Source organism: Oncorhynchus mykiss, chromosome 5 (assembly GCF_057628025.1).
Source record: "Oncorhynchus mykiss isolate SJ-2025 chromosome 5, ASM5762802v1, whole genome shotgun sequence".
Lineage (NCBI taxonomy): Eukaryota > Metazoa > Chordata > Actinopteri > Salmoniformes > Salmonidae > Oncorhynchus > Oncorhynchus mykiss.
The window spans coordinates 74,707,456-74,734,150 of NC_143026.1; the positions used below are offsets into that span (position 1 = coordinate 74,707,456).

Genomic DNA, 26,695 nt, shown 5'->3' on the forward strand with positions numbered 1-26,695 from the left:
TTCATTCAGTTTTAATTTACTCCTCTTTCTCATTGCCTATTCTTCCTAGAAGCCCCAGGACAATCTCCACACCTAATTTTTCTACCCAAAGAACTAAGGATTTTTGTTGTCAAATGTATCAAGTACAAATCTAATTCTCATTAAGATGGTTGGTTGATTGAGATTTAATTCCCCTTGGTGATTACATAGAGGCCTGGTGGAACAAACAAATGTCAGTTTGACCAAGGCTCCTGGTCTATGCTAAATGTAGTCGTCACATAGTAATTGAAAGTAACATTGTTATTTTAATAGCTCATTTTAAAAGCGATGAGTTTTTTGCAGTAGTAGTAGAAATTAGCCATATTGTTTGCAAATCAGATCATCTTGATCTTTTGGTGGGAAATATTGATTGGTGGTCATATGAATCATTATTCAGTTAAATTATTCATAGTATAGTCAACAGTAAGATTGCGTGTGAATGTTTTCCCAGTTCCATCTCAGGTTTAAAGAAAGAGCCAGCTTGTGTAGTAGGAAGGGTTGCAAATATGAAAGCAGACCAGAATATCACTACAGCCCTAAAATCAATGAACAGGTTTATATTGCCCAAAATGTTATATCTGAACTATCTGGGGGAAATAACATGTCACGAGACATATTCAACAACAACCATTTAATCACTTCAAATTATGGGTGTCATTTCTTGTATTCAGTGAGTGAAATAATGACAGTGTTACTCATAAAGGGACGCTTTCTTGGTTTGTGTGAAATCCTCCACTGAATAATCACCACATTGCAGAGGTTGATATTTACAAAATGCACATAATCATGTCGCTATAGTAGGAAACATGACACTTTTTACAAGGCTCCTTCAAGGACATATTATCTCAGGTATGTGTGCAAATTGCATAGTGTTTCATATAATTTACTACTGTGATTATAATTACTGGGAGTTACACAATACATAGCTTGTTGGCTACACAATTCAATTCAGAGGAGCTCCCTCCTAATTGTGAAGCAACATAGCACCTGTATACTACAATGTGTCTACTAAGATGTTATCATCAGAACAGCTTCCATTTGACTGGATGTAATGTGGACAGATTCTTCAGTCATGCCTATATGTTTATATTAACTCCATGTAAAGTGTGCTTTTTAAATTGGTTAAATTCAGTTTAAATTATGCATTTGGGAACACAGTGTTCTGAGTGAGAGTGCCCCTATTAAACTATCAATATTAAATATCACAATTCCATTACATTTTTCATGAGGCCTATTTTCCAACAATGCGGCTTTCAGGGCTGGGAATCAATATTTCAGAAAGTTAATTTTTCATAACTTTAGCTAAGTGAATTATTCATATCAGTTACAAGAGAAGTCTAAAAGTGACGGATTTTATATGCTCTTTAATAAACACAGAAGGGTGAGTTCATGAGGTGTGCTGAATGGATCCTCTGGCATGTCTCGGCTGTGCTGCATTGCCAATGAGCAGGAAGTTTAGTCATTGAACAGAACAGAACTTTCTCTCTGAAGTTGTGCATAACACCCTCGTATTGCTTTTAAATTGAATCCGTTGGAGTCTCTCTCTCCTTTTCAAACTGCTACTCAGTGTCTTTGATTCGCAGGTTCTCTAAAAATCCCACCTTGAGACCTCTTTTTCTTCACCCACACTCTCTGTTTTGCTTGTGTCATTGACAACCAAACCTTGGCTTCTATCTCCTACCAGTGTCTCCTCCTCCACTGACCTTCTGTCAAACTCCTTTTCTTGTTCTCTCTCTTTGATTATCTTCACCAGCCTTTGGAACTTCTGGTCCAACTTGTCTACTGTTTCCCTCACCCTCTCCTCCTCTCTCTCTCCCTCGCTCTCCAGTGAGCTCAGCGACCCCGCTCGGGAGTCCCCCCCCTCAAACTCGTAGGTCTGCAGTGAGTCGTAGGGTGGCTGGGATAGGTCTAAGGTCACCTGGTCCAGACGGTGCTTCAGGAAGTCCTCCATCCTCACAGGCAGGGAGGAGTTACAGTTAGCCCCACCCCCTACCATGTCAGCCACCAGTCCCCGCTCACAACCCCACCCCCTGCCGTATCCCAGCATGCCTCCAGAGAGGGGTAGTAGCTGTGGGGTCAGGTCCCTCCTACTCAGCGCATACATGTTCAGGAATTCTGCACTGCCTGGATACAAAGTAGTCCCAGTCACAGGTATCCCTCCACTGCCCTGGTTTAGTGAACCCACAATGCTGTATGTTGAGTCCCCCAGTAGATTAGTGTGGATGTGATTAGTATTTATCTGGCTAACACCAACAGCATATTCATTATTCTCTGAGCTGGGGAGAGAAGAGGAGTCTGTGTCTTCTACTGCAGAGCTAGAAGCTCCGGTGGTGGTGGTAGTGTGGGAGGGAATGAGGTCTGGATTGTTCTCCTGCTGCTCTGATGAAGAGATGCTGCTGCTGTGACTCTGAGAGGATGAGCCATTTGGGACAGAATAGGTCAGAACCAGTGCTTCATCTGTCAGTACAGACTCAGGCTGTGCCTGGGGAGGAAATACACAATACTTTTATAACGATTATCAAATACTTTAAAATGAAAAATAGCCTGAGAGATTTACAAAAATAATATTGAGACAGCTGAGGTTGATAATAACAACATTGTTACATCCATTATATATGAAAGCTAATATCTGACTCTGATTGGGCCCTGCTCTGGATGCAGCTGCTGCTGGGTGTCAGTGTTGGTCTCCCTGCCTCCCTCTTTTTCTGTGGGTCTGCTGTTAGCCACCCAGATCTCTGGTCCATCTCTGCTGGGGCACCATGGCTCAGCAGAGTTGAGATGAATCGCCTCAGGCTCCAGTAGATCAAAGGTGCCCTGGTTCTGGATGACTAGGGAGTTATTATCCATGTGATTGCCAGGAAGCTCATAGGTTCCCATCGGTTTGGCCAGCTGCAGACCTGACTGGAACGGTTTTGGCCCCTTGTGACAGTCTCTGAGGACAGGCAGGGTGTGAATGCTGTAGCAGAGGCGTCCGTATACAGGGGCTGAGCCTGGACGCTGTGGGTCCGCAGTAGAGTGTGGGGTCCGGCTCCAGCTGTACGTCATGTCCCTGGCCTGATTCTGCTGGGTGTACCATCTGGGGGAAGACAAGAGCATAAGGCAGAGCAACACAGAGACACGTGCACGCCCACACTCCCTCACGCATGCTCACACACACACGCACACAAACAGACGTCACAGCTCACATGTTCCTGCTGTCCTGCATGCTCTCTACTCTGTGCATGCTCTCTACTCTGTGCATGCTCTGGAGCGCGGTGATGTCAAAGGCAGCAGTGTCTGCCTCCCCTCCCCCTTCGTCATCGTAGGTAATGATGTTCTCCCTCACATCCTCCTCCTCAAATGGGGAGTGGGAGTCTTGCTTCTGATGCCGCAGAGACAGAGACAGAGCACACACCACTGGGGGAGAGAGAGAGAGGCACATTATCGTAAATACCACACACTGACACTGCAGTCCATTTCACGGGATACTGATCTTCAGACAGACAGACACAGGTAGTATACTGAGAACAGTAGAAACAGGCATGTGTACTATACATCAGACAGTAGACCTCAAGTCTTACCTAGCAGTGTAGTGACACAGGCCAGCAGGGTGACCATACTGAAGATCAGTGATGGAGAGGTTGAGGGCCGGGGCAGACATACCGTCTGTCTCTCCCAGCCCCTGTCCCTCTGTCTCCCCTGCTCCTCGGCCCGCATGCCCCCTCTCAGACAGGGACATACGTTCACGGTGACCGTCCCGGTGTTGGTGAGGCCAGACGCCCCATCCCGCAGCACAATGGGCACGTACAGGGTGAGGAGGGAGAAGGAGAAGTCAGGGAGGGGCTGCAGTGCCGACTGGAGAACAAGGCTGGCTGTGGCACCTGGGATTGAATAAGACAATAACACCAGAAACTCAAGTCAGTCATCAGGTCACTTGTACATGAATGCCATTCTCCAGTTATACGTCATAATATGAATTTCAGTTAAATTCAACAGGTCTATATCGTCACTGTAAGATGCAGGCGCACTGTCATCAAGCATGTAAAATAAAAATAAGCATATTGTCAATGATAATCCAGTTGCAGAATTTCTGATTTGACATAAGGGGTTTGAGGAGGGTGACAGCTTGACATAGAGGTTGAACATAGCTAGAATTCACCTCCACTCTCCCTGATGGTGAGGTTTAGAGCAGAGCTGAACTCTGGAGGGATGCTGAAGTGGATGGTGACGGCCTGTCCTCCCTGGTCCCTATCCACTGCCCTCACCACCTGAACAACCTGCGAGACAGAGCAGAGAGAGGAGAACTTCTATTGGACCTCACAAGCTAGGTTTCCATCCAATTGGCGACAGATTTTCATACGAATATTCAAAAATCTGCATGTACATTTTCCCACCAGAGATGTGATTCCTTCAAATTGACTTGTTGCGGATAAAATTCTGTGCATGAAGCATTGACATTAAAGCCAGTAGATGGTGATAGCGCTGACGTCATCCATGTATTCCTTTGGAAAACTCTCGATGGCGCATGAAGACGGAAGTATTTGACTTTGAAGAACGCCATATTGCCACAGATAGAACAATGAGCTAGATGTTTCAACAGATGTATAAATCTGAAGCCTCCGTTTGACATTTTCCCTCACCAACAAATGGCCCAGTGGCCGGAAGTGGGAGAAGATGAAACATTTGATCTCAATACAGTTTTCTTTTCCTGAAAACTATAATCTGTAGTGGACTAAGATTGGTAAACTTTACCCTTTGCTAAAGTTTCAATATGTTTTATTGTTTAGTAGGAGTGCAAGGGAGAATTTAGTTATTGCACACGCTCACTTCATAGAGTAGGCGTTTCCTAACGGAAATATTCAAATACATGCTAGAACATTCCAAAAGGATCTCGCTAACTCGTGCTTGGCTTGGCCCACCTCCTTGCTTGTTTTGCCCACTATGATTAATTTGCTCCCATTGGAAACGACAGGCTGTGGTCTATCTTGGGTTAGTTATAAAAATCTTTGATATTGCTGAATGGGTTTGAATGGCACCATAAAATCATGGTGAAAGTGACCGTAACTAGCACAGGATCAAGGTTGATGTAAATGTTTTCATCCTGCCTGAGAGAGTTAACTGGGAACCTCATTGTAGCCTACCAGCCCATGATTGGTCTGGACACGTGGTCCTGCGTGACAACAAATGTAGTAGTCAGAATGGATCTCTATTTAATCTCGATTTGTAGCGAACTTGAAAATAATTCACCGTGGGGATCGAATTTGATCATAATAAGCCCATTTTAGATCCCAAAATGGGGGTACATTTTTGGGGGTGTTTGGCCGTTCTGATGATCGTAATTTACATAGGCTTTCTAGGTCAGACCAGGGCTTTTGGCACCGCTAGGTTGCTACTACTGAGGTATAATAAGAACAGTTGCTACGCAGTAGCCGTCCAACAGAGCTTGTGACTTCACGCTCCAGACCGGACATTTTACTTACAAATTTCCATCATTACATTTTTTATCTGATGTACTTTAATCACATAAAAAAAGGTTGGATGGAAACCTGGTTACAGCCACACAACTCCAAATCAAATCAAATTTGATTTGTCACATACACATGGTTAGCAGATGTTAATGCGAGTGTAGCGAAATGCTTGTGCTTCTAGTTCCGACCATGCAGTAATATCTAACAAGTAATCTAACCTAACAATTTCACAACAACCACCTTATACACACAAGTGTGAAAGAATGAATAAGAATATGTACATAAAAATATATGAATGAGTGATGCCCGAACGGCACAGGCAAGATGCAGTAGATGGTACAGAGTACAATATATACACATGAGATGAGTAATGTAGGGTATGTAAACATTATATAAAGTGCTATTGTTTAAAGTGGCTAGTGATACATTTATTACATCAAGATGCAGTAGATGGTATAGAGTACAGTATATACATATGAGATGAGTAATGTAGGGTATGTAAACATTAGTGGCATTGTTTAAAGTGGCTAGTGATACATTTATTACATAAATATTTCCATCATTAAAGTGGCTAGAATTGAGTCAGTGTGTTGGCAGCAGCCACTCAATGTTAGTGATGGCTGTTTAACAGTCTGATGGCCTTGAGATAGAAGCTATTTTTCAGTCTCTCGGTCCCCGCTTTGATGCACCTGTACTGAGCCTTGCGGTTATGGGCGGAGCAGTTGCTGTACCAGGCGGTGATACAGCCCGACAGGAAGCTCTCGATTGTGCATCTGTAAAAGTTTGTGAGTGTTTTTGGTGACAAGCCAAATGTCTTCAGCCTCCTGAGGTTGAAGAGCCATTGCTGCACCTTCTTCACCACGCTGTCTGTGTGGGTGGACCATATCAGTTTGTCCGTGATGTGTACGCTGAGGAACTTGAAACTTTCCACCCTCTCCACTACTGTACCGTCAATGTGGATAGGGGGCTGCTCCCTCTGCTGTTTCCTGAAGTCCACGATCATCTCCTTTGTTTTGTTGACATTGAGTGTGAGGTTATTTTCCTGACACCACACTCCGAGGGCCCTCACCTCCTCCCTGTAGGAGGTATCTCGTCGTTGTTGGTAATCAAGCCTACCACTGTAGTGTCGTCTGCAAACTTGATGTGCATGGCCACGCAGTCGTAGGTGAACAGGGAGTACAGGAGAGGGCTGAGGACGCACCCTTGTGGGGCCCCAGTGTTGAGGATCAGCGGGGTGGAGATGTTGTTACCTACCCTCACCACCTGGGGGCGGCCTGTCAGGAAGTCCAGGACCCAGTTGCACAGAGCGGGGTCGAAACCCAGGGTCTCGAGCTTAATGACGAGTTTGGAGGGTACTATTGTGTTAAATGCTGAGCTGTAACCGATGAACAGCATTCTTACATAGGTATTCCTCTTGTCCAGATTGGTTAGGGCAGTGTGCAGAGTGATTGCGTCATTTGTGGACCTATTGGGCAGTAAGCAAATTGGAGTGGGTCTAGGGTGTCAGGTAGGGTGGAGGTGATATGGTCCTTGACTAGTCGGTTGGTGTATGTGTCCTGGAGGGCAGGTATTTTGTCCCCGGTGATGCGTTGTGCAGACCTCACTACGCTCTGGAGAGCCTTACGGGTTATAGGTGGAGCAGTTGCCGTCTCAAAGCACTTCATGATGACCGAAGTGAGTGCTACGAAGCGGTAGTCATTGAGCTCAGTTACCTTAGCTTTCTTGTGAACAGGAACAATGGTGGCCCTCTTGAAGCATGTGGGAACAGCAGACTGGGATAAGGATTGATTGAATATGTCCGTAAACACACCAGCCAGCTGGTGTCCAATGGCATTGGATAAAACTTTGATAATAATAACTCAGCCAATGGCATTGGTGAAAAATAACTCTGGAGAAACAGGACTCATTACACCAATAAGATGAAGAAGAAAAACAGAAACAGTGATCTGACATAAATTGCTCTTGAGTCAAAAGGAGACGCAATAAAAGGAATAGGAAATCTTCAAAGACTTCTACAAATAATTGTACTGAAGGTACAATTAATTAGCATTAAGGTTTTCAGCATGCAGGGCTGTAGATAGACAGATTGATAAAGTGGAGTGTCAAAGTTACATGGGTAAGTGTTAGCAGCACTGACCTGTCCAGGGGTACTGGAGTCACACACAGATGTTGTGTACTGTCTGTCCAACTCTGGTGCATTATCATTCTGGTCCAGTGTCTCTATGGCAACCACAACCCTGGTCACAAGGTTTGGATTGTCTAGAAAAGGAAAGGAATGCCTAGTGAGTTTAACTTCAACTTCATCACAGCCATCACCAGGGCTACAATGAGTGATATGAGGGAAAACATGACTCTGTACTAAGCCAGAGTGAAGGTATTGTCTGTGGGCAGCTGGGTCTGAAAGGACTTGAACCTCATACCTCTCTGTGTGGCGATGACAGTGATATTATGCCATTGCTCACGCTCCCGGTCCAACTCCATCACCGTGGTGATAAGGCCGCTGTCAGAAGTAATACGGAACAGAGCCTCCAGGTCAGACTGGGGATCAATGGAGTACCTGAGAGAGAGACGGGAGGGGAGGGGGAGAGAGAATAGTTTGAGTAAAGAAAATGTGAGTGAGTGAGTGACAGACACACAGACAGATGGACGGACTGACGGACGAACAGACAGACTGACGGGCTGACTAAGTGAGTATAGCCTACCTGATGTTTGTGCTTTGTCCTGTGTCTGGGTCAACAGCAGATACTCGGCCCACGCTGCAGACAGGAGGACAGTTCTCAGACACGTCCAGACGGTAACGGGATCGGGAGAAGCGGGGGGGCTCGTCTGCGTTGAGGACCATGACCCATACGGTCGCACAGTCCTTAAAGGGTCCCTTCCGTAGGAACCGTGCATCCACCATGGGGTTCACAACTTCCACTGAGAATGAGAATGAACTGCGACTCTCATAGTCCAGCAACTGAGGAGAGAAATACAGCCAATTATGTTTTACTATACTTTTCTAGAACCATTTTTATCTCCTTTGCTTCCTCTCTATCACCCTCCCTAACTCTAACACTCTTTCTTTCCCTCTTTTCATCATGCCCTTTTCCTACCCTTGTTCCATAATTATTTTGCTCCCACATTCACTCATCATCACCTCATCCTATCTCATACTCTCACGCTTGTCACACAAACTTTGTTAAATGGAGCTTGCGATGCCCCATGTACTCAACACCACACTGAAAAATACACAGGCTCACAGCCTATTTTCCGGTTGGTGATTTAAATTCAACTGCTAGTCGGAATCTTTAATTTATGAATTAGTTGTGCATAAATTCCATTGTATTTGAATTCCCTTTTTGTCTATTACTTATTTTCAAGTTATTCACAGTGAGACAATGTTTTGTTTGAGATAATTAAAGGGATTCTCTGGAACTCTTGTATACTTTTTAGCCAGTAGGTTAGAAAGGAGCACTCGAGACAAAATATGTCCCCCAAAAATTGCGTAGTACATCACATATTTTCTCTCGCGCTCTGCTCTGTGTGCATCATGTGCATCTTGCTAGCTGTCACTCATATGGCGAGGGGCTGAAGCTCATTGGTTGAACTCAAATTGCTTGAGGTCTGGCCCATGCGGGGGAAAATGGAGCAGCGTCCAGAAAAACAGTTGCCTTCAAATTAGGGATTTTGGTGGTCAAAAGCGGGAGGTTTAAAAAATACTTAGTAGTCACCAATGTTCCGGAGGATGTCTTTAAATTTGCAGGACTCGTGCAACCACACAACAGGATTGCAAGGGAAAACTGTTAAATTACTGTTTCCAGGGCCTCCCGGGTGGCGCAGTGGTTAAGGGTGCAGTGGTTAAGGGTGCTGTACTGCAGCGCCAGCTGTGTCACCACAGACTCTGGGTTTGCGCCCAGGCTCTTTTGCAACTGGCCGCGACCGGGGGGTCCGTGGGGCGACGCACAATTGGCCCAGCGTCGTCCGGGTTAGGGAGGGCTTTGCCGGTAGGGATATCCTTGACTCACCGCGCACCAGCGACTCCTATGGCGGGCCGGGCGCAGTGCACGCTAACCAAGGTTGCCAGGTGCACTGTGTTTCCTCCGACACATTGGTGCGGCTGGCTTCCGGGTTGGATGCGTGCTGTGTTAAGAAGCAGTGGTGGGTTGTGTTGGTTGGGTTGTGTATCGGAGGACGCATGACATTCAACCTTCTTCTCTCCCGAGGCCGTACGGGAGTTGTAGCGATGAGACAAGATAGTAGCTAATAACAATTGGATACCATGAAATTGGGGAGAAAAAGGGGTAAAAAATAAAAACATATTTTTTTTTCTGTTTCCAGACCAAATATTTATTCAAAGCATCCTATTACCAGGCCTGATTATGACTGACTGAACTCTCTGCAGGCAACACTGTCCTGCTGTTTTAAATGTTTTTCACTGAATGAACTTCCTGGTAAGAGTGCCATGGAGGAGCTATGCTTAGTTTAGCCCCTCATTTTATGCCATTGTGGATGTTTTTGACTTGAGTCTGATTAAGAGCTAAATGCAGTATAAATCTGGTCTCCATTATTTATTTCTCACCTTGTTTAGTACAATGACAGCTTCTTGGTCTCTTCCGGTGATGTTAAATGTGTCTCCCTCCTCTCCGTCCAGGATGGTATATTCCAGCATGGCATTATCTCCCAGATCAGCATCTGTTGCTGAGAGGCGACCCACCTCCACCCCTGGTGCTGCCAGCTCAGAGACAGAGAACGACCAGGCACCTACAGACAGACAGACAGAGAGAGAGAAAGAAAGAGCGAGAGAGAGAGAGAGAAAGAGAGAGAGAGCGAGACCACACAGATGAGTGACAGGCATGGACTAACTAAACATACCGTTTAGACCATAAAATGATAGAGTAGTCATCCAGTAGTCCTCAGGGAAAATGTTTACAGTAATGATAAGTGGAGGGAAAGTAGAGAGACAGCAAGAGAGTAGAGGGAAAGTCAGAAAAATGGGACACAGTATAGAGGAATGTATTGTGTCTCAGAGAATTATATTTGGCAGTGATTTTATTGTCTATTGGAGCAGAAACGACTGAACTTTAGATGAAATATTTATAGAATAGAATGTAGAAGCGCTTGGATAAGAAAAGACTGACATTATCTCTCACTGTTTTTCATGAAGAGCTAGCTTAGTGCTGTTGAGGACCCTAATAGAGCAATCTCAAGATGTTATTAATTCAGATTGATGACAATGATAATAATAATGATGATGAATACGATGGTGATGATGATGGTGGGGAGGAGGAGGATGACGAGGTAAGCAGCTCATTCATGGAATGTATTCATTAGTTTGCAATGATGAAGGAAGAGCCACATGCACAAAATCAACTATTAGCACAGTAGTCTCTTCTCACAGCTGCTGTGTGACAACCCTGGCAGAGGAGACCCTAAAGGTGCACTTAGTCTCTTCTCACAGCTGCCGTGTGACAACCCTGGCAGAGGAGACCCTAAAGGTGCACTTAGTCTCTTCTCACAGCTGCTGTGTGACAACCCTGGCAGAGGAGACCCTAAAGGTGTCCTTAGTCTCTTCTCACAGCTGCTGTGTGACAACCCTGGCAGAGGAGACCCTAAAGGTGCACTTAGTCTCTTCTCACAGCTGCTGTGTGACAACCCTGGCAGAGGAGACCCTAAAGGTGCACTTAGTCTCTTCTCACAGCTGCTGTGTGACAACCCTGGCAGAGGAGACCCTAAAGGTGCACTTAGTCTCTTCTCACAGCTGCTGTGTGACAACCCTGGCAGAGGAGACCCTAAAGGTGCACTTAGTCTCTTCTCACAGCTGCTGTGTGACAACCCTGGCAGAGGAGACCCTAAAGGTGCACTTAGTCTCTTCTCACAGCTGCTGTGTGACAACCCTGGCAGAGGAGACCCTAAAGGTGTCCTTAGTCTCTTCTCACAGCTGCTGTGTGACAACCCTGGCAGAGGAGACCCTAAAGGTGCACTTAGTCTCTTCTCACAGCTGCTGTGTGACAACCCTGGCAGAGGAGACTCTAAAGGTGCACTTAGTCTCTTCTCACAGCTGCTGTGTGACAACCCTGGCAGAGGAGACCCTAAAGGTGCACTTAGTCTCTTCTCACAGCTGCTGTGTGACAACCCTGGCAGAAGAGACCCTAATCACAAGTGTCACAGTACAGGGCATTTCATCACTCTAATCACACACACACACACACACACACACACACACACACACACACACACACATACATACATACAGTGCCTTGCAAAAGTATTCGGCCCCCTTGAACTTTGCGACCTTTTGCCACATTTCAGGCTTCAAACATAAAGATATAAAACTGTATTTTTTTATGAAGAATCAACAACAAGTGGGACACAATCATGAAGTGAAACGACATTTATTGGATATTTCAAACTTTTTTAACAAATCAAAAACTGAAAAATTGGGCGTGCAAAATTATTCAGCCCCTTTACTTTCAGTGCAGCAAACTCTCTCCAGAAGTTCAGTGAGGATCTCTGAATGATCCAATGTTGACCTAAATGACTAATGATGATAAATACAATCCACCTGTGTGTAATCAAGTCTCTGTATAAATGCACCTGCACTGTGATAGTCTCAGAGGTCCGTTAAAAGCGCAGAGAGCATCATGAAGAACAAGGAACACACCAGGCAGGTCCGAGATACTGTTGTGAAGAAGTTTAAAGCCGGATTTGGATACAAAAAGATTTCCCAAGCTTTAAACATCCCAAGGAGCACTGTGCAAGCGATAATATTGAAATGGAAGGAGTATCAGACCACTGCAAATCTACCAAGACCTGGCCGTCCCTCTAAACTTTCAGCTCATACAAGGAGAAGACTGATCAGAGATGCAGCCAAGAGGCCCATGATCACTCTGGATGAACTGCAGAGATCTACAGCTGAGGTGGGAGACTCTGTCCATAGGACAACAATCAGTATATTGCACAAATCTGGCCTTTATGGAAGAGTGGCAAGAAGAAAGCCATTTCTTAAAGATATCCATAAAAAGTGTCGTTTAAAGTTTGCCACAAGCCACCTGGGAGACACACCAAACATGTGGAAGAAGGTGCTCTGGTCAGATGAAACCAAAATTGAACTTTTTGGCAACAATGCAAAACGTTATGTTTGGCGTAAAAGCAACACAGCTGAACACACCATCCCCACTGTCAAACATGGTGGTGGCAGCATCATGGTTTGGGCCTGCTTTTCTTCAGCAGGGACAGGGAAGAATGTTCAAATTGATGGGAAGATGGATGGAGCCAAATACAGGACCATTCTGGAAGAAAACCTGATGGAGTCTGCAAAAGACCTGAGACTGGGACGGAGATTTGTCTTCCAACAAGACAATGATCCAAAACACAAAGCAAAATCTACAATGGAATGGTTCAAAAATAAACATATCCAGGTGTTAGAATGGCCAAGTCAAAGTCCAGACCTGAATCCAATCGAGAATCTGTGGAAAGAACTGAAAACTGCTGTTCACAAATGCTCTCCATCCAACCTCACTGAGCTCGAGCTGTTTTGCAAGGAGGAATGGGAAAAAAATTCAGTCTCTCGATGTGCAAAACTGATAGAGACATACCCCAAGCGACTTACAGCTGTAATCGCAGCAAAAGGTGGCGCTACAAAGTATTAACTTAAGGGGGCTAAATAATTTTGCACGCCCAATTTTTCAGTTTTTGATTTGTTAAAAAAGTTTGAAATATCCAATAAATGTCGTTCCACTTCATGATTGTGTCCCACTTGTTGTTGATTCTTCACAAAAAAATACAGTTTTATATCTTTATGTTTGAAGCCTGAAATGTGGCGAAAGGTCGCAAAGTTCAAGGGGGCCGAATACTTTCGCAAGGCACTGTACATACATACATACATACATACATACATACATACACACACACATACACATACATACATACATACATACATACACACACACACACACACACACACACACAAATGGAGCATTACTAGGCGGTAATACATGACATATGCCAATAACAAAACAGTAACAGTAATGTTGCTTACTCTTTCTGAAGTGAGGGGGGTTGTCGTTGACATCACTCAGCCTCACAGTGACTGTGGTCGTCCCTGACATCCCCCCCAGGTGCCCCCCCATGTCTTTGGCCTCAAGTACTACCAGATAGGTGTCCTGACTCTCCCTGTCCATGTCAGTTACAGCAGTACGTAGGACACCTGGCAGAGAGGAAAAGGAGAGGACATAGGACAGTAAATAACCCCATTACAATGACAAGGACAGCTAAAGGGACAAGCAGACTGTACCAGGATGAGTTATCTGCTTTAATATCACATATCGCTATGTCACAAGCTTTTATGTACATAGAATACCTGTAGACTGTCTATGGCTGTACATACAGACAAACAGAAGGGCACAATGTTGTATCTTTACAGATCACATGGGCATACTGTAGTCTGTTCATCATCATGGCTATCAAATGGCACATAACACGTAGCTTGATAGGAGTGTGTATTATAGGCCTATCAGACCTGTCTGAGGATCCACAGAGAAATACTGCTGGCCCTGGGTCACAGCATACACCAGCCTGGCACTGTTACCATACGTAGGGTCGTCTGCATCCGTGGCTGTCACCTGGATTATGGATGTACCTGTTAGTGAGAGATGGAGTGGTGAGACTACAGGAATGAGAAATAAGCCCTTGAGATAGCCTGACCAGACTGTAATGTAAACCACAGATCAGGACCGGAGACCTGTCAGTCACATGTAGTACCTATATTGGCCATCTCGGGCACAGTGGCGGTGTAGGGCTCATTCTGGAAGACAGGTGGGTTGTCGTTGATATCCTGAACTCTGATGATGAACGTGGACGAGGGTTCGAGGGCGCGGCCTGTCTGGCGGTTGGTTGCTGTAGCAATCAGGCGGTACTGGTCCTTGTCCTCTCGGTCCAGGGACTTGGTGACGTGGATGTTTCCTGTGTTCCCGTCGATGACAAACACAGACCCCACCCCCTCTCCTTCTAATATGTACTTAGTACGCCCATCGCCCCTGTCCATGTCTGTGTGCAGCTGGAGGAGATGGGTATGGACAGAAAATAAAGTCACAACAGTAATCTATGCATTCTGCTTTGAGCCTTGAGCGACTTTTGTTCTCTCTGCTCTATTCTCTAAAACGCCAAGGTTTACAGTGCCTTGCGAAAGTATTCGGCCCCCTTGAACTTTGCGACCTTTTGCCACATTTCAGGCTTCAAACATAAAGATATAAAACTGTATTTTTTTGTGAAGAATCAACAACAAGTGGGACACAATCATGAAGTGGAACGACATTTATTGGATATTTCAAACTTTTTTAACAAATCAAAGACTGAAAAATTGGGCGAGCAAAATTATTCAGCCCCTTTACTTTCAGTGCAGCAAACTCTCTCCAGAAGTTCAGTGAGGATCTCTGAATGATCCAATGTTGACCTAAATGACTAATGATGATAAATACAATCCACCTGTGTGTAATCAAGTCGCCGTATAAATGCACCTGCACTGTGATAGTCTCAGAGGTCCGTTAAAAGCGCAGAGAGCATCATGAAGAACAAGGAACACACCAGGCAGGTCCGAGATACTGTTGTGAAGAAGTTTAAAGCCGGATTTGGATACAAAAAGATTTCCCAAGCTTTAAACATCCCAAGGAGCACTGTGCAAGCGATAATATTGCAATGGAAGGAGTATCAGACCACTGCAAATCTACCAAGACCTGGCCGTCCCTCTAAACTTTCAGCTCATACAAGGAGAAGACTGATCAGAAATGCAGCCAAGAGGCCCATGATCACTCTGGATGAACTGCAGAGATCTACAGCTGAGGTGGGAGACTCTGTCCATAGGACAACAATCAGTATATTGCACAAATCTGGCCTTTATGGAAGAGTGGCAAGAAGAAAGCCATTTCTTAAAGATATCCATAAAAAGTGTCGTTTAAAGTTTGCCACAAGCCACCTGGGAGACACACCAAACATGTGGAAGGAGGTGCTCTGGTCAGATGAAACCAAAATTGAACTTTTTGGCAACAATGCAAAACGTTATGTTTGGCGTAAAAGCAACACAGCTGAACACACCATCCCCACTGTCAAACATGGTGGTGGCAGCATCATGGTTTGGGCCTGCTTTTCTTCATCAGGGACAGGGAAGAATGTTCAAATTGATGGGAAGATGGATGGAGCCAAATACAGGACCATTCTGGAAGAAAACCTGATGGAGTCTGCAAAAGACCTGAGACTGGGACGGAGATTTGTCTTCCAACAAGACAATGATCCAAAACATAAAGCAAAATCTACAATGGAATGGTTCAAAAATAAACATATCCAGGTGTTAGAATGGCCAAGTCAAAGTCCAGACCTGAATCCAATCGAGAATCTGTGGAAAGAACTGAAAACTGCTGTTCACAAATGCTCTCCATCCAACCTCACTGAGCTCGAGCTGTTTTGCAAGGAGGAATGGGAAAAAAATTCAGTCTCTCGATGTGCAAAACTGATAGAGACATACCCCAAGCGACTTACAGCTGTAATCGCAGCTAAAGGTGGCGCTACAAAGTATTAACTTAAGGGGGCTGAATAATTTTGCACGCACAATTTTTCAGTCTTTGATTTGTTAAAAAAGTTTGAAATATCCAATAAATGTCGTTCCACTTCATGATTGTGTCCCACTTGTTGTTGATTCTTCACAAAAAAATACAGTTTTATATCTTTATGTTTGAAGCCTGAAATGTGGCAAAAGGTCGCAAAGTTCAAGGGGGCCGAATACTTTCGCAAGGCACTGTATAGTTTAAACTGATGCTTTTGATATATTGTGTCCGAGCCACCACTGACACAGACAATGCATCCCTCATCAGCGCCATTTTTCATCAACCTAAACAAAAACATGTGATTGTGAAATGAGCGATTGAATCAAGCTCAAGATGTGGTATTCAGTGAGTGAGAATTGAATGGCACCAGGTGTGAAAGGGACAGAGGGGAGCTGAATGAGTACTGATCCGTACCGCTAATTAACTCATTGGACCAAGCAGGCCACTGTGGGATTGTTAGGGGGTGAAAGTACATGACTGTAGACAGTGGCCCCAAATGTCCTGCTCAAATGTCCTCGCTCTTTCTGTCTTCTGTTCTGTCATGTTCTGTCTGTTTCCTTTCCCTCTCTGAATCCATCTGTTTGCTTGTCTCTGTATCTCCCCTTAACTTTGTTTTTCTATCACCCTCTCTCTCTGGGAACGTGCCTCTCTCTCTGACAGTCAATCTGCCCATCTGTTTCTCTCTCTCTCTCTCTGGGAACGTGCCTCTCTCTCTGACAGTCCATCTGCCCATCTGTTTCTCTCTCTCTCTCTCTGGGAACGTGCCTCTCTCTCTGACAGTCCATCTGCCCATCTGTTTCTCTCTCTCTCTCTGGGAACGTGCCTCTCTCTCTGACAGTCCATCTGCCCATCTGTTTCTCTCTCTCTCTCTCTGGGAACATGCCTCTCTCTCTGACAGTCCATCTGCCCATCTGTCTCTCTCTCTCTCTCTCTCTCTCTGGGAACGTGCCTCTCTCTCTGACAGTCCATCTGCCCATCTGTTTCTCTCTCTCTCTCTCTGGGAACGTGCCTCTCTCTCTGACAGTCCATCTGCCCATCTGTTTCTCTCTCTCTCTCTCTGGGAACGTGCCTCTCTCTCTGACAGTCCATCTGCCCATCTGTTTCTCTCTCTCTCTGGGAACGTGCCTCTCTCTCTGACAGTCCATCTGCCCATCTGTTTCTCTCTCTCTCTCTCTCTGGGAACGTGCCTCTCTCTCTGACAGTCCATCTGCCCATCTGTTTCTCTCTCTCTCTCTGGGAACGTGCCTCTCTCTCTGACAGTCCATCTGCCCATCTGTTTTCCTCTCTCTCTCTGGGAACATGCCTCTCTCTCTGACAGTCCATCTGCCCATCTGTTTCTCTCTCTCTCTCTGGGAACGTGCCTCTCTCTCTGACAGTCCATCTGCCCATCTGTTTCTCTCTCTCTCTCTGGGAACGTGCCTCTCTCTCTGACAGTCCATCTGCCCATCTGTTTCTCTCTCTCTCTCTGGGAACGTGCCTCTCTCTCTGACAGTCCATCTGCCCATCTGTTTCTCTCTCTCTCTCTGGGAACGTGCCTCTCTCTCTGACAGTCCATCTGCCCATCTGTTTCTCTCTCAATCTCTGGGAACGTGCCTCTCTCTCTGACAGTCCATCTGCCCATCTGTTTCTCTCTCTCTCTCTGGGAACGTGCCTCTCTCTCTGACAGTCCATCTGCCCATCTGTTTCTCTCTCTCTCTCTGGGAACATGCCTCTCTCTCTGACAGTCCATCTGTCCATCTGTTTCTCTCTCTCTCTCTCTGGGAACGTGCCTCTCTCTCTGACAGTCCATCTGCCCATCTGTTTCTCTCTCTCTCTCTCTGGGAACGTGCCTCTCTCTCTGACAGTCCATCTGCCCATCTGTTTCTCTCTCAATCTCTGGGAACGTGCCTCTCTCTCTGACAGTCCATCTGCCCATATGTTTCTCTCTCTCTCTCTGGGAACGTGCCTCTCTCTCTGACAGTCCATCTGCCCATCTGTTTCTCTCTCTCTCTCTCTCTCTCTGGGAACGTGCCTCTCTCTCTGACAGTCCATCTGCCCATCTGTTTCTCTCTCTCTCTCTGGGAACGTGCCTCTCTCTCTGACAGTCCATCTGCCCATCTGTTTCTCTCTCAATCTCTGGGAACGTGCCTCTCTCTCTGACAGTCCATCTGCCCATATGTTTCTCTCTCTCTCTCTGGGAACGTGCCTCTCTCTCTGACAGTCCATCTGCCCATCTGTTTCTCTCTCTCTCTCTCTCTCTCTGGGAACGTGCCTCTCTCTCTGACAGTCCATCTGCCCATCTGTTTCTCTCTCTCTCTCTGGGAACGTGCCTCTCTCTCTGACAGTCCATCTGCCCATCTGTTTCTCTCTCAATCTCTGGGAACGTGCCTCTCTCTCTGACAGTCCATCTGCCCATCTGTTTCTCTCTCTCTCTCTCTCTCTGGGAACGTGCCTCTCTCTCTGACAGTCCATCTGCCCATCTGTTTCTCTCTCTCTCTCTGGGAACGTGCCTCTCTCTCTGACAGTCCATCTGCCCATCTGTTTCTCTCTCAATCTCTGGGAACGTGCCTCTCTCTCTGACAGTCCATCTGCCCATATGTTTCTCTCTCTCTCTCTGGGAACGTGCCTCTCTCTCTGACAGTCCATCTGCCCATCTGTTTCTCTCTCTCTCTCTCTCTCTCTGGGAACGTGCCTCTCTCTCTGACAGTCCATCTGCCCATCTGTTTATCTCTCTTTCTCTGGGAACATGCCTCTCTCTCTGACAATCCATCTGCCCATCCGTTTCTCTCTCTCTCTCTCTGACAGTCCATCTGCCCATCTGTTTCTCTCTCTCTTTCTTCATCTGTATCTCTATCTGTCTCTGTTTACTTTGCAGTAGACAGTGCTTGCTTGTTCAGTATTTAATGGCAGTAGGGGGACATTTACAGGCAGCTGGTTGGGTAAAAGGCCAGACACACAGAAATAGAAAGCTACAAGGATTACTCAAGCCTTCATCGCACAGGGCTTTCTGAACAGGAACCTCAACATCTCACTCCCCTTAAGGCACATCTGCACATGTTCATAACCTACTAGGTTTATTCATATCACATCATTTCCTCCGCTCTGCTGCGGACTCTCCGTAAAAGACCAACACAACCTCTATCTTAAACCACAACCCTTTATTTGAACTAAACTCAGCAAAAAAAGAAACGTCCTCTCACTGTCAACTGCGTTTATTTTCAGCAAACTTAACGTGTAAATATTTGTATGAACATAACAAGATTCAACAACTGAGACATAAGCTAAACAAGTTTCACAGACATGTGACTAACAGAAATGGAATAATGTGTCCCTGAACAAAGGGGGGGTCAAAATCAACAGTAACAGTGAGGTCACCAGATGCATTAAGTACTGCAGTGCATCTCCTCCTCATGGACTGCACCAGATTTGCCAGTTCTTGCTGTGAGATGTTACCCCACTCTTCCACCAAGGCACATACAAGTTCACAGACATTTCTGGGGGGAATGGTCCTAGCCTCACCCTCCGATCCAACAGGTCCCAGACGTGCTCAATGGGATTGAGATCCGGGCTCTTCGCTGGCCATGGCAGAACACTAACATTCCTGTCTTGCAGGAAATCACGCACAGAGCGAGCAGTATGGCTGGTGGCGTTGTCATGTAGGAGGGTCATGTCAGGATGAGACCGCAGGAAGGGTACAGCCTGAGGGAGGAGGATGTTTTCCCTGTAACGCACAGCGGTGAGATTGCAAGCTTAGTCCGATGATGATGTGACACACCGCCCCATTCCTTTGACAATAAACGCGAATCCGACCATCACCCAAGTTGAGACAAAACCACGACTCGTCAGTGAAGAGCACTTTTTGCTAGTCCTGTCTGGTCCAGTGACGGTGGGTTTGTGCCCATAGGCGATGTTGTTGCCGGTGATGTCTGGTGAGGACCTGCCTTACAACAGGCCTACAAGCCCTCAGTCCAGCCTCTCTCAGCCTATTGCGGACAGTCTGAGCACTGATGGAGGGATTGTGCTTTGCTGGTGTAACTCAGGCAGTTGTTGTTGCCATCCTGTACCTGTCCCGCAGGTGTGATGTTCGGATGTACTGATCCTGTGCGGGTGTTGTTCCACGTGGTCTGTCACTGCGAGGACGATCAGCTGTCCATCCTGTCTCCCTGTAGCGCCGTCTTAGGCATCTCACAGTATGGACATTGTAATTTATTGCCCTGGCCACATCTGCAGTCCTCATGCCTCCTTGCAACATGCCTAAGGCACGTTCATGCAGATGAGCAGGGACCCTGGGCATCTTTCTTTTGGTGTTTTTATCAGAGTCAGTAGAAAGGCCTCTTTAGTGTCCTAAGTTTTCATAACTGTGACCATAATTGCCTACCATCTGTAAGCTGTTAGTGTCTTAACGACTGCTCCACAGGTGCATGTTCATTAATTGTTTACGGTTCATTGAACAAGCATGGGAAACAGTGTTTAAACCCTTTACAATGAAGATCTGTGAAGTTATTTGGAAATTTACGAATTATCTTTGAAAGACAGGGTCCTGAAAAAGGGACCATTCTTTTTTTGCTGAGTTTATAATAAACCGAATGGGTTGTTTGATATTTACTGGGCAGTATACTGCAGGTTTTTACAGTAATATGGACACAGCTTTGTGGTCAAACTGTGGTTGTTATATTTATCACATGAGAATGATATTCAAGACAAGCCACAGGCAAGGAACATTGTTCATGTTATTATGTCACATAAGCCTGGAGAGAGCAAGAGCAAAAGAGTATTATGGCCCCATAGGACTTAAATCACATAGATGTGCATTTCTTCTACACAAAAACACCAAAGGGATGCATGAGCACATTGGTAAACATGTCAACTGTAATGCATAAACCACAGGTGTATACAGCCGTAGTACACAAGTGTCTCTGGGTGTGAGTGTGTGTGTGATGTGTGTGTTAGAGAGAGAGCAAGAAAAAGAGAGAAACAGTGTGTGTATATGTGTGTAGTTGAGCGTGCAGTTAGGGATTAAAGAAACACATGATAACACACAGTAAGAAATGCTAGATTAGGGGGTTTATTCTCTCCAACACCCCCCTCCTCTTCTTCCTCCTTGAATCTGCTTTTATTTGTATCCCACGCACCACCACGAGAGACATCTTTGTCATTCTTCCATCTCACTCCCCTAAAAAACATCCCCCCACCCTCTCTCTCACCAACCCATACCCCCCTACTCTCAATCCAATTGCTAGCTCAGTCCTGCTGTGCATCAGTCGCCATGGCAAAATATTCCTCTATGGGGTTGAAACTTATCCAATCCATTAAAACAAAAGAGTGGAGGGGAATTCTTTTTTGAAATGATCTCTGATTGAATTCCCAGAGGGCTACTTGTCTTTCCCTATCCTGTTGTCACTCTCCCCACTCTCTTTAATTTAAATGTTCTGTATTCTGCTTGTTGATTTTCTCTTCCTGAAAATGTCTCATTCATTGCCATGATGGACTTTATCTTACCCCACTCAATGCTTACTATCTATGTTTGTGAGTCTGGGCGTTGATGTATGTTTGTTTCTTTGCGTTGTTTGTAACTTATTTTTTTACTTATTTTGCACATAATGTTGCTGTTACCATCTCTTATGACCGAAAATAACTTCTGGGCATCAGAACTGCGATTACTCACCACGGACTGGCAGAATCCTTTTTTTCCTTTAAAGAGCCTGATGAGCCTGACATGAATGATATACTGCTTTCCCAGGGACAGGCCTAGATCCCCGTTATTTGTGTGAAGAGGAGTTGGAGAAAAAGGGGCCAGAGGGCGGGCTGCCTTCTGAGTATTTGTTGGAGATCGAATAAACCTCCACTTCCTTCCATTCTGCTAGCAAACTTGCAATCTTTGGAAAATTAATTTGATGACCTACGATGAAGATTAAACTACCAACGGGACATTCAAAACTGTAATATCCACGGAGTCGTGGCTGAACGACGACATTATCAACATACAGCTGGCTGGTTATTTGCTGTTTCGGCAGGGTAGAACAGCGGCATCTGGTAAGACAGGGGGCGGAAGACAATTAATTTTTGTAAATAACAGCTGGTGCATGATATCTAAAGATGTCTCAAGGTTATGCTCGCCTGAGGTAGAGTATCTCATGATAAGCTGTAGTCTACACTATCTACCTAGAGAGTTTTCATCTGTATTTTTCGAGGCTGTCTACATACCAACACAGACTGATGCTGGCACTAAGACCGCACTGAATGAGCTGTATTCCACCAAAAGCAAACAGAAAAACGCTCACCCAGACGCGGCTCTCATAGTAGCTGGGGACTTTAATGAAGGGAAACTTAAATCCGTCTTACCAAATTTCTATTAACATGTGCAACCAGAGGGAAAAACAACTCTGGACCACATTTACTCCACACACAGAAACGCATACAAAGCTCTCCCTCGCCCTCCATTTGGCAAATCTGATCATAATTCTATCCTCCTGATTCCTGCTTACAAGCAAAAATTAAAGCAGGAAGCACCAGTGACTCGATAAATAAAAAAAGTGGTCAGATGAAGCAGATGCTAAGCTACAGGACTGTTTTGATTCCTCCGATGGCATTGAGGAGTACACCACATCAGTCATTGGCTTCATCAACAAGTGCATTGATGACGTCGTCCCCACAGTGACCCCAACCAGAAGCCATGGATTACCGGCAACATCTGCACTGAGCTAAAGGCTAGAGCTGCCGCTTTCAAGGAGCGGGGACTCTAACCTGGAAGCTTATAAGAAATCCCACTATGCCCTCCGACAAACCATCAAACAGGCAAAGCGTCAATACAGGACAAAGATCGAATCGTACTACACCGGCTCTGACACTTGTCGGATGTGGTAGGGCTTGCAAACCATTACAGACCACAAAGGGAAGCACAGCCGAGAGCTGCCCAGTGACACGAGCCTACCAGACAAGCTGAACTACTTCTATGCTCGCTTCGAGGCAAATAACACTGACACATGCATGAGAGCACCAGCTGTTCCCGAAAGTCTGTGTGATATCGCTCTCTGCAGCAGATGTGAGTAAGACCTTTAAACAGGTCAACATTGGCTGCAGGGCCAGATGGATTACCAGGACGTGTGCTCCGGGCATGTGCTGACCAACTGGCAGGTGTCTTCACTTACATTTTCAACCTCTCCCTGTCCAAGTCTGTAATACCAACATGTTTTAAGCAGACCACCATAGTCCCTTTTGCCCAAGAACACTAAGATAACCTGCCTAAATAACTATCGACCTGTAGCACTCACACCTGTAGCCATGAAGTGCTTTTAAAGGCTGGTCATGGCTCACATCAACACCATTATCCCAGAAATCCTAGACCTACTCCAATTTGCATACCGCCCTAACAGATCCACAGATGATGCAATCTCTATTGCACTCCACACAGCCCTTTCCCACTTGGACAAAAGGAACATCTATGTGAGAATGCTGTTCATTGACTACAGCTCAGCGTTCAACACCATAGTGCCCTCAAAGCTCATCAATAAGCTATGGACCCTGGGACTAAACACCTCCCTCTGCAACTGGATCCTGGACTTCCTGACGGGCTGCCCCCAGGTGGTAAGGGTAAGGGTAGGTAACAACACATCCGCCACGCTGATCCTCAACACTAGGGGCCCCTCAGGGGTGCGTGCTCAGTCCCCTCCTGTACTCCTTGTTCACTCATGACTGCACGGCCAGGCCCGACTCCAACACCATCATTAAGTTTGCCGATGACACAACAGTGGTAGGCCTGATCACCGACAACAAGGAGACAGCCTATAGGGAGGTCGTCAGAGACCTGGCCATGTGATGCCAGGACAACAAGCACTCCCCCATTCTCATTGACAGGGCTGTAGTGGAGCAGGTTGAGAGCTTCAAGTTCCTTGGTGTCCACATCACCAACAAACTATCATGGTCCAAGCACACCAAGACAGTCATGAAGAGAGCCCGACAAAACCTATTCCCCCACAGGAGACTGAAAAGATTTGACATGGATCCTCAGATCCTCAAAAGTTTCTACAGATCCACCATCGAGAGCATGGTTGCATCACTGTCTGGTATGGCAACTGCTCGGCCTCTGACCGCAAGGCACTACAGAGGGTAGTGCGTACGGCCCAGTACATCACTGGGGCCAAGCTTCCTGCCATCCAGCACCTCTATACCAGGCGGTGTCAGAGGAAGTTCCTAAAAATGGTCAAAGACTCCAGCCACCCTAGTCATAGACTTTTCTCCGTGCTACCTCACAGTAAGCGGTACAGGAGCTCCAAGTCTAGGTCCAAGAGGTTTCTAAACAGCCTCTACCCCCAAGCCATAAGACTCCTGAACATCTAATCAAATGTGTACCCAGACTATTTGCATTGCCCCCTCTCTTTTACACCACTGCTACTCTCTATTGTTATCATCTATGCATAGTCACTTTAATAACTCTACCTACATGTGCATATTACCTCAACTAACCGGTGCCCCCACACATTGACTCTGTACTGGTACCCCCCTGTGGATAGTCTCGCTATTGTTATTTTACTGCTGCTCTTTAATTACTTGTTCCTTTTATTTCTTATTCTTACTCATATTTTTTTTCAACTGCATTGTTGGTTAAGAGTTAGTAAGTGAGCATTTCACTGTAAGGTAAGCTGTTGTATTCGGCGCATGTGACTAATACAATTTGATTTGATTGGATTTGATCATAAAAACTCTCTCAAAGCCCTAAAAAGCGCTGCACAAAAAACAACTCCTCCATATGTGAGATCCCTTATGACATCATAGCTATCTCAAGCCCAGAATCAGACTAGTGCACTAACTGCAACATTGGTCTCCACCACTGGACTACCATCCCTTCCTGACTGTATCAATAAAAGGCAGAGAGGAAGATGGAACATTTACATGGCTGCTTCTACTGTGGCTGGTACAGTTCCGTGTTAGCGTTACAGCTAATAGAATTCACATACACACTAAAGCTGCCAGCAGCTGCATTAACAGTCCACCGCTTTGCCTGTGATGTGCTACAAGTAACCTCCAGGGCTCTAGATGGATCAGGTGCGAACTGGCTTAAAACGTATTCAATCATCTCATCATCAGACTGGTTGAACACTGACTTCCTGTCAGCTCTATGGTGTTCTTGGTGTGGTGCGACCAACCATATTTATTGACTAACCTTAGTGAACTACAGTATGTCTGACTAGTAGAGTACTGTATCATCAAGCTATTGTTCTAGGAATAACTTAACCAAAGCTACAAGTATGACATTTGTATGAACCAAAGCTACAAGTATGACATTTGTATGAACCAAAGCTACAAGTATGACATTTTTATGAACCAAAGCTACAAGTATGAACACTTTTATAACACTTTAATTCACACTGTACTTTTAATAATATACAGTATATGAGCATTTGTTTTGATGAGGCCTTACCCGTCCGATGAGCACTGGTTCTGGTCCTCTGTACTCCTCAATCACAAAGAACTGGTTCCACTGCCAACTCCGCCTATGACGAGAGCGAGGCCGCTCCCAAGTTAGAGTTAGCCCCACCACCCCCGCCTGAGATACCAAGCCCCGGCTAGAGATGCTCTTTGGAAGAACTCTGGACTCTGGATGGAAGTCAGTCTGGAGTTTCAAATGATGGTTGGGGTCTCCATTGGGATCTGCCTCCATGGACTCTTGTGCCTCCAGTGACTGAGTGTGAACATTATCCACAGCTTCACTCTTGGATATAATTACATTCCAAGTGGTGTGAAGGGTAAAGGCAGTTTGGGTTGATATCTGTACCAGTTCATCCAGGCCATTCTTTCCCTTTTCTGTTAATCCAGGAGCCAGTGGGATGTGGGTAGTCATAAGAACCTCAGCATTCTCACCATGATTCACCACAGAGACATTATTTTCTCCAGCCCTGACATCTGTTAGGGCTTCCTCACTGTTCTGAACTGGAATTGGTAAACTAACAATTAGTGAGCTCTCACCTCTGTGCTCCTCCCACATACAAACCAAAACTAGAAGAAGCACCGTTGGGGTGGTCATAGTGGAGTTGGTATGTTGGTATGTTAGTCAACTAATTTCAACAAAGAATTCTCTAGAGATTTTTGTTCCTCTCCTTGGATTCTGCTATGTCTTCTCGCCACATTGTGCTTTCCTTTGCTATGTCCAGGGTCAGTCTTCATTCTGTTTGGTTTTCATTCAGAGCTGGATTACCTGAGAGGAGAGATAATTAGAGTAATCTCAGCTGTTTTAATTAAAAGGAGAGCAAACAGCTCTGAGGTGCAGGAGGCATGAAGACATGCAGAGCTGTTGACAGTATTCTCATTAACTCCTCAAGACCTTAGGAAAGCTGGCTGCCATTTTACAACTCCACATTGTGGGGAATATATTGTAATAGCACTGTTCTGTTTGCACAGTTTTTTTTGAATACTGTCTATGTTCAGATTTGTCCATTGTTTAGTGTTTGGTGAATTGAAGGATTAGACACCATAGTCATAGCTAATAGAAAACCAGAGGCTATTGTCAGTCTGTTGTAAATTTGCAGCATATAAATATCTATTGTCTATTTATAACATAATAAAACATTTCAAGGGCTCAGACATGCTCATAACCAGTGAAAAAGCATAACACCGGTTAGTTAAAGAATGTCACTTAATACTTAATGACAGAATGGGACATAGTATAATGAGACTATT

General features: G+C 45.5%; 1 protein-coding gene across 1 annotated transcript; it reads right to left on the reverse strand.

Moving 5' to 3' along the window:
• Positions 1-634: 634 nt before the first annotated feature.
• On the reverse strand, positions 635-26,213 carry LOC110524523 (cadherin-6-like). Its single transcript, XM_021604252.3, has 13 exons — positions 25,440-26,213; positions 14,208-14,502; positions 13,966-14,085; positions 13,486-13,653; positions 10,027-10,208; positions 8,168-8,424; positions 7,886-8,022; positions 7,603-7,724; positions 4,157-4,274; positions 3,579-3,878; positions 3,204-3,414; positions 2,653-3,094; positions 635-2,500 (listed from the first exon to the last, which is right to left on the reverse strand). Exons 1-13 carry the CDS (start codon positions 26,040-26,042, stop codon positions 1,607-1,609), a joined length of 3,849 nt encoding a protein of 1,282 aa, XP_021459927.3. The 5' UTR covers positions 26,043-26,213; the 3' UTR covers positions 635-1,606.
• Between the last annotated feature and the right edge of the window lie 482 nt (positions 26,214-26,695).

Excerpts from the sequence above, each read along its gene's own strand:
- LOC110524523 (XM_021604252.3), bottom strand. The coding sequence starts at position 26,042 with ATGACCACCCCAACGGTGCTTCTTCTAGTTTTGGTTTGTATGTGGGAG. Across the intron at positions 8,425-10,026 it reads CTGTCATTGTACTAAACAAG|TTGCTGGACTATGAGAGTCG; the intron begins GTGAGAAATAAA and ends TTCTCTCCTCAG. Across the intron at positions 8,023-8,167 it reads GGACAAAGCACAAACATCAG|GTACTCCATTGATCCCCAGT; the intron begins GTAGGCTATACT and ends TCTCTCTCTCAG.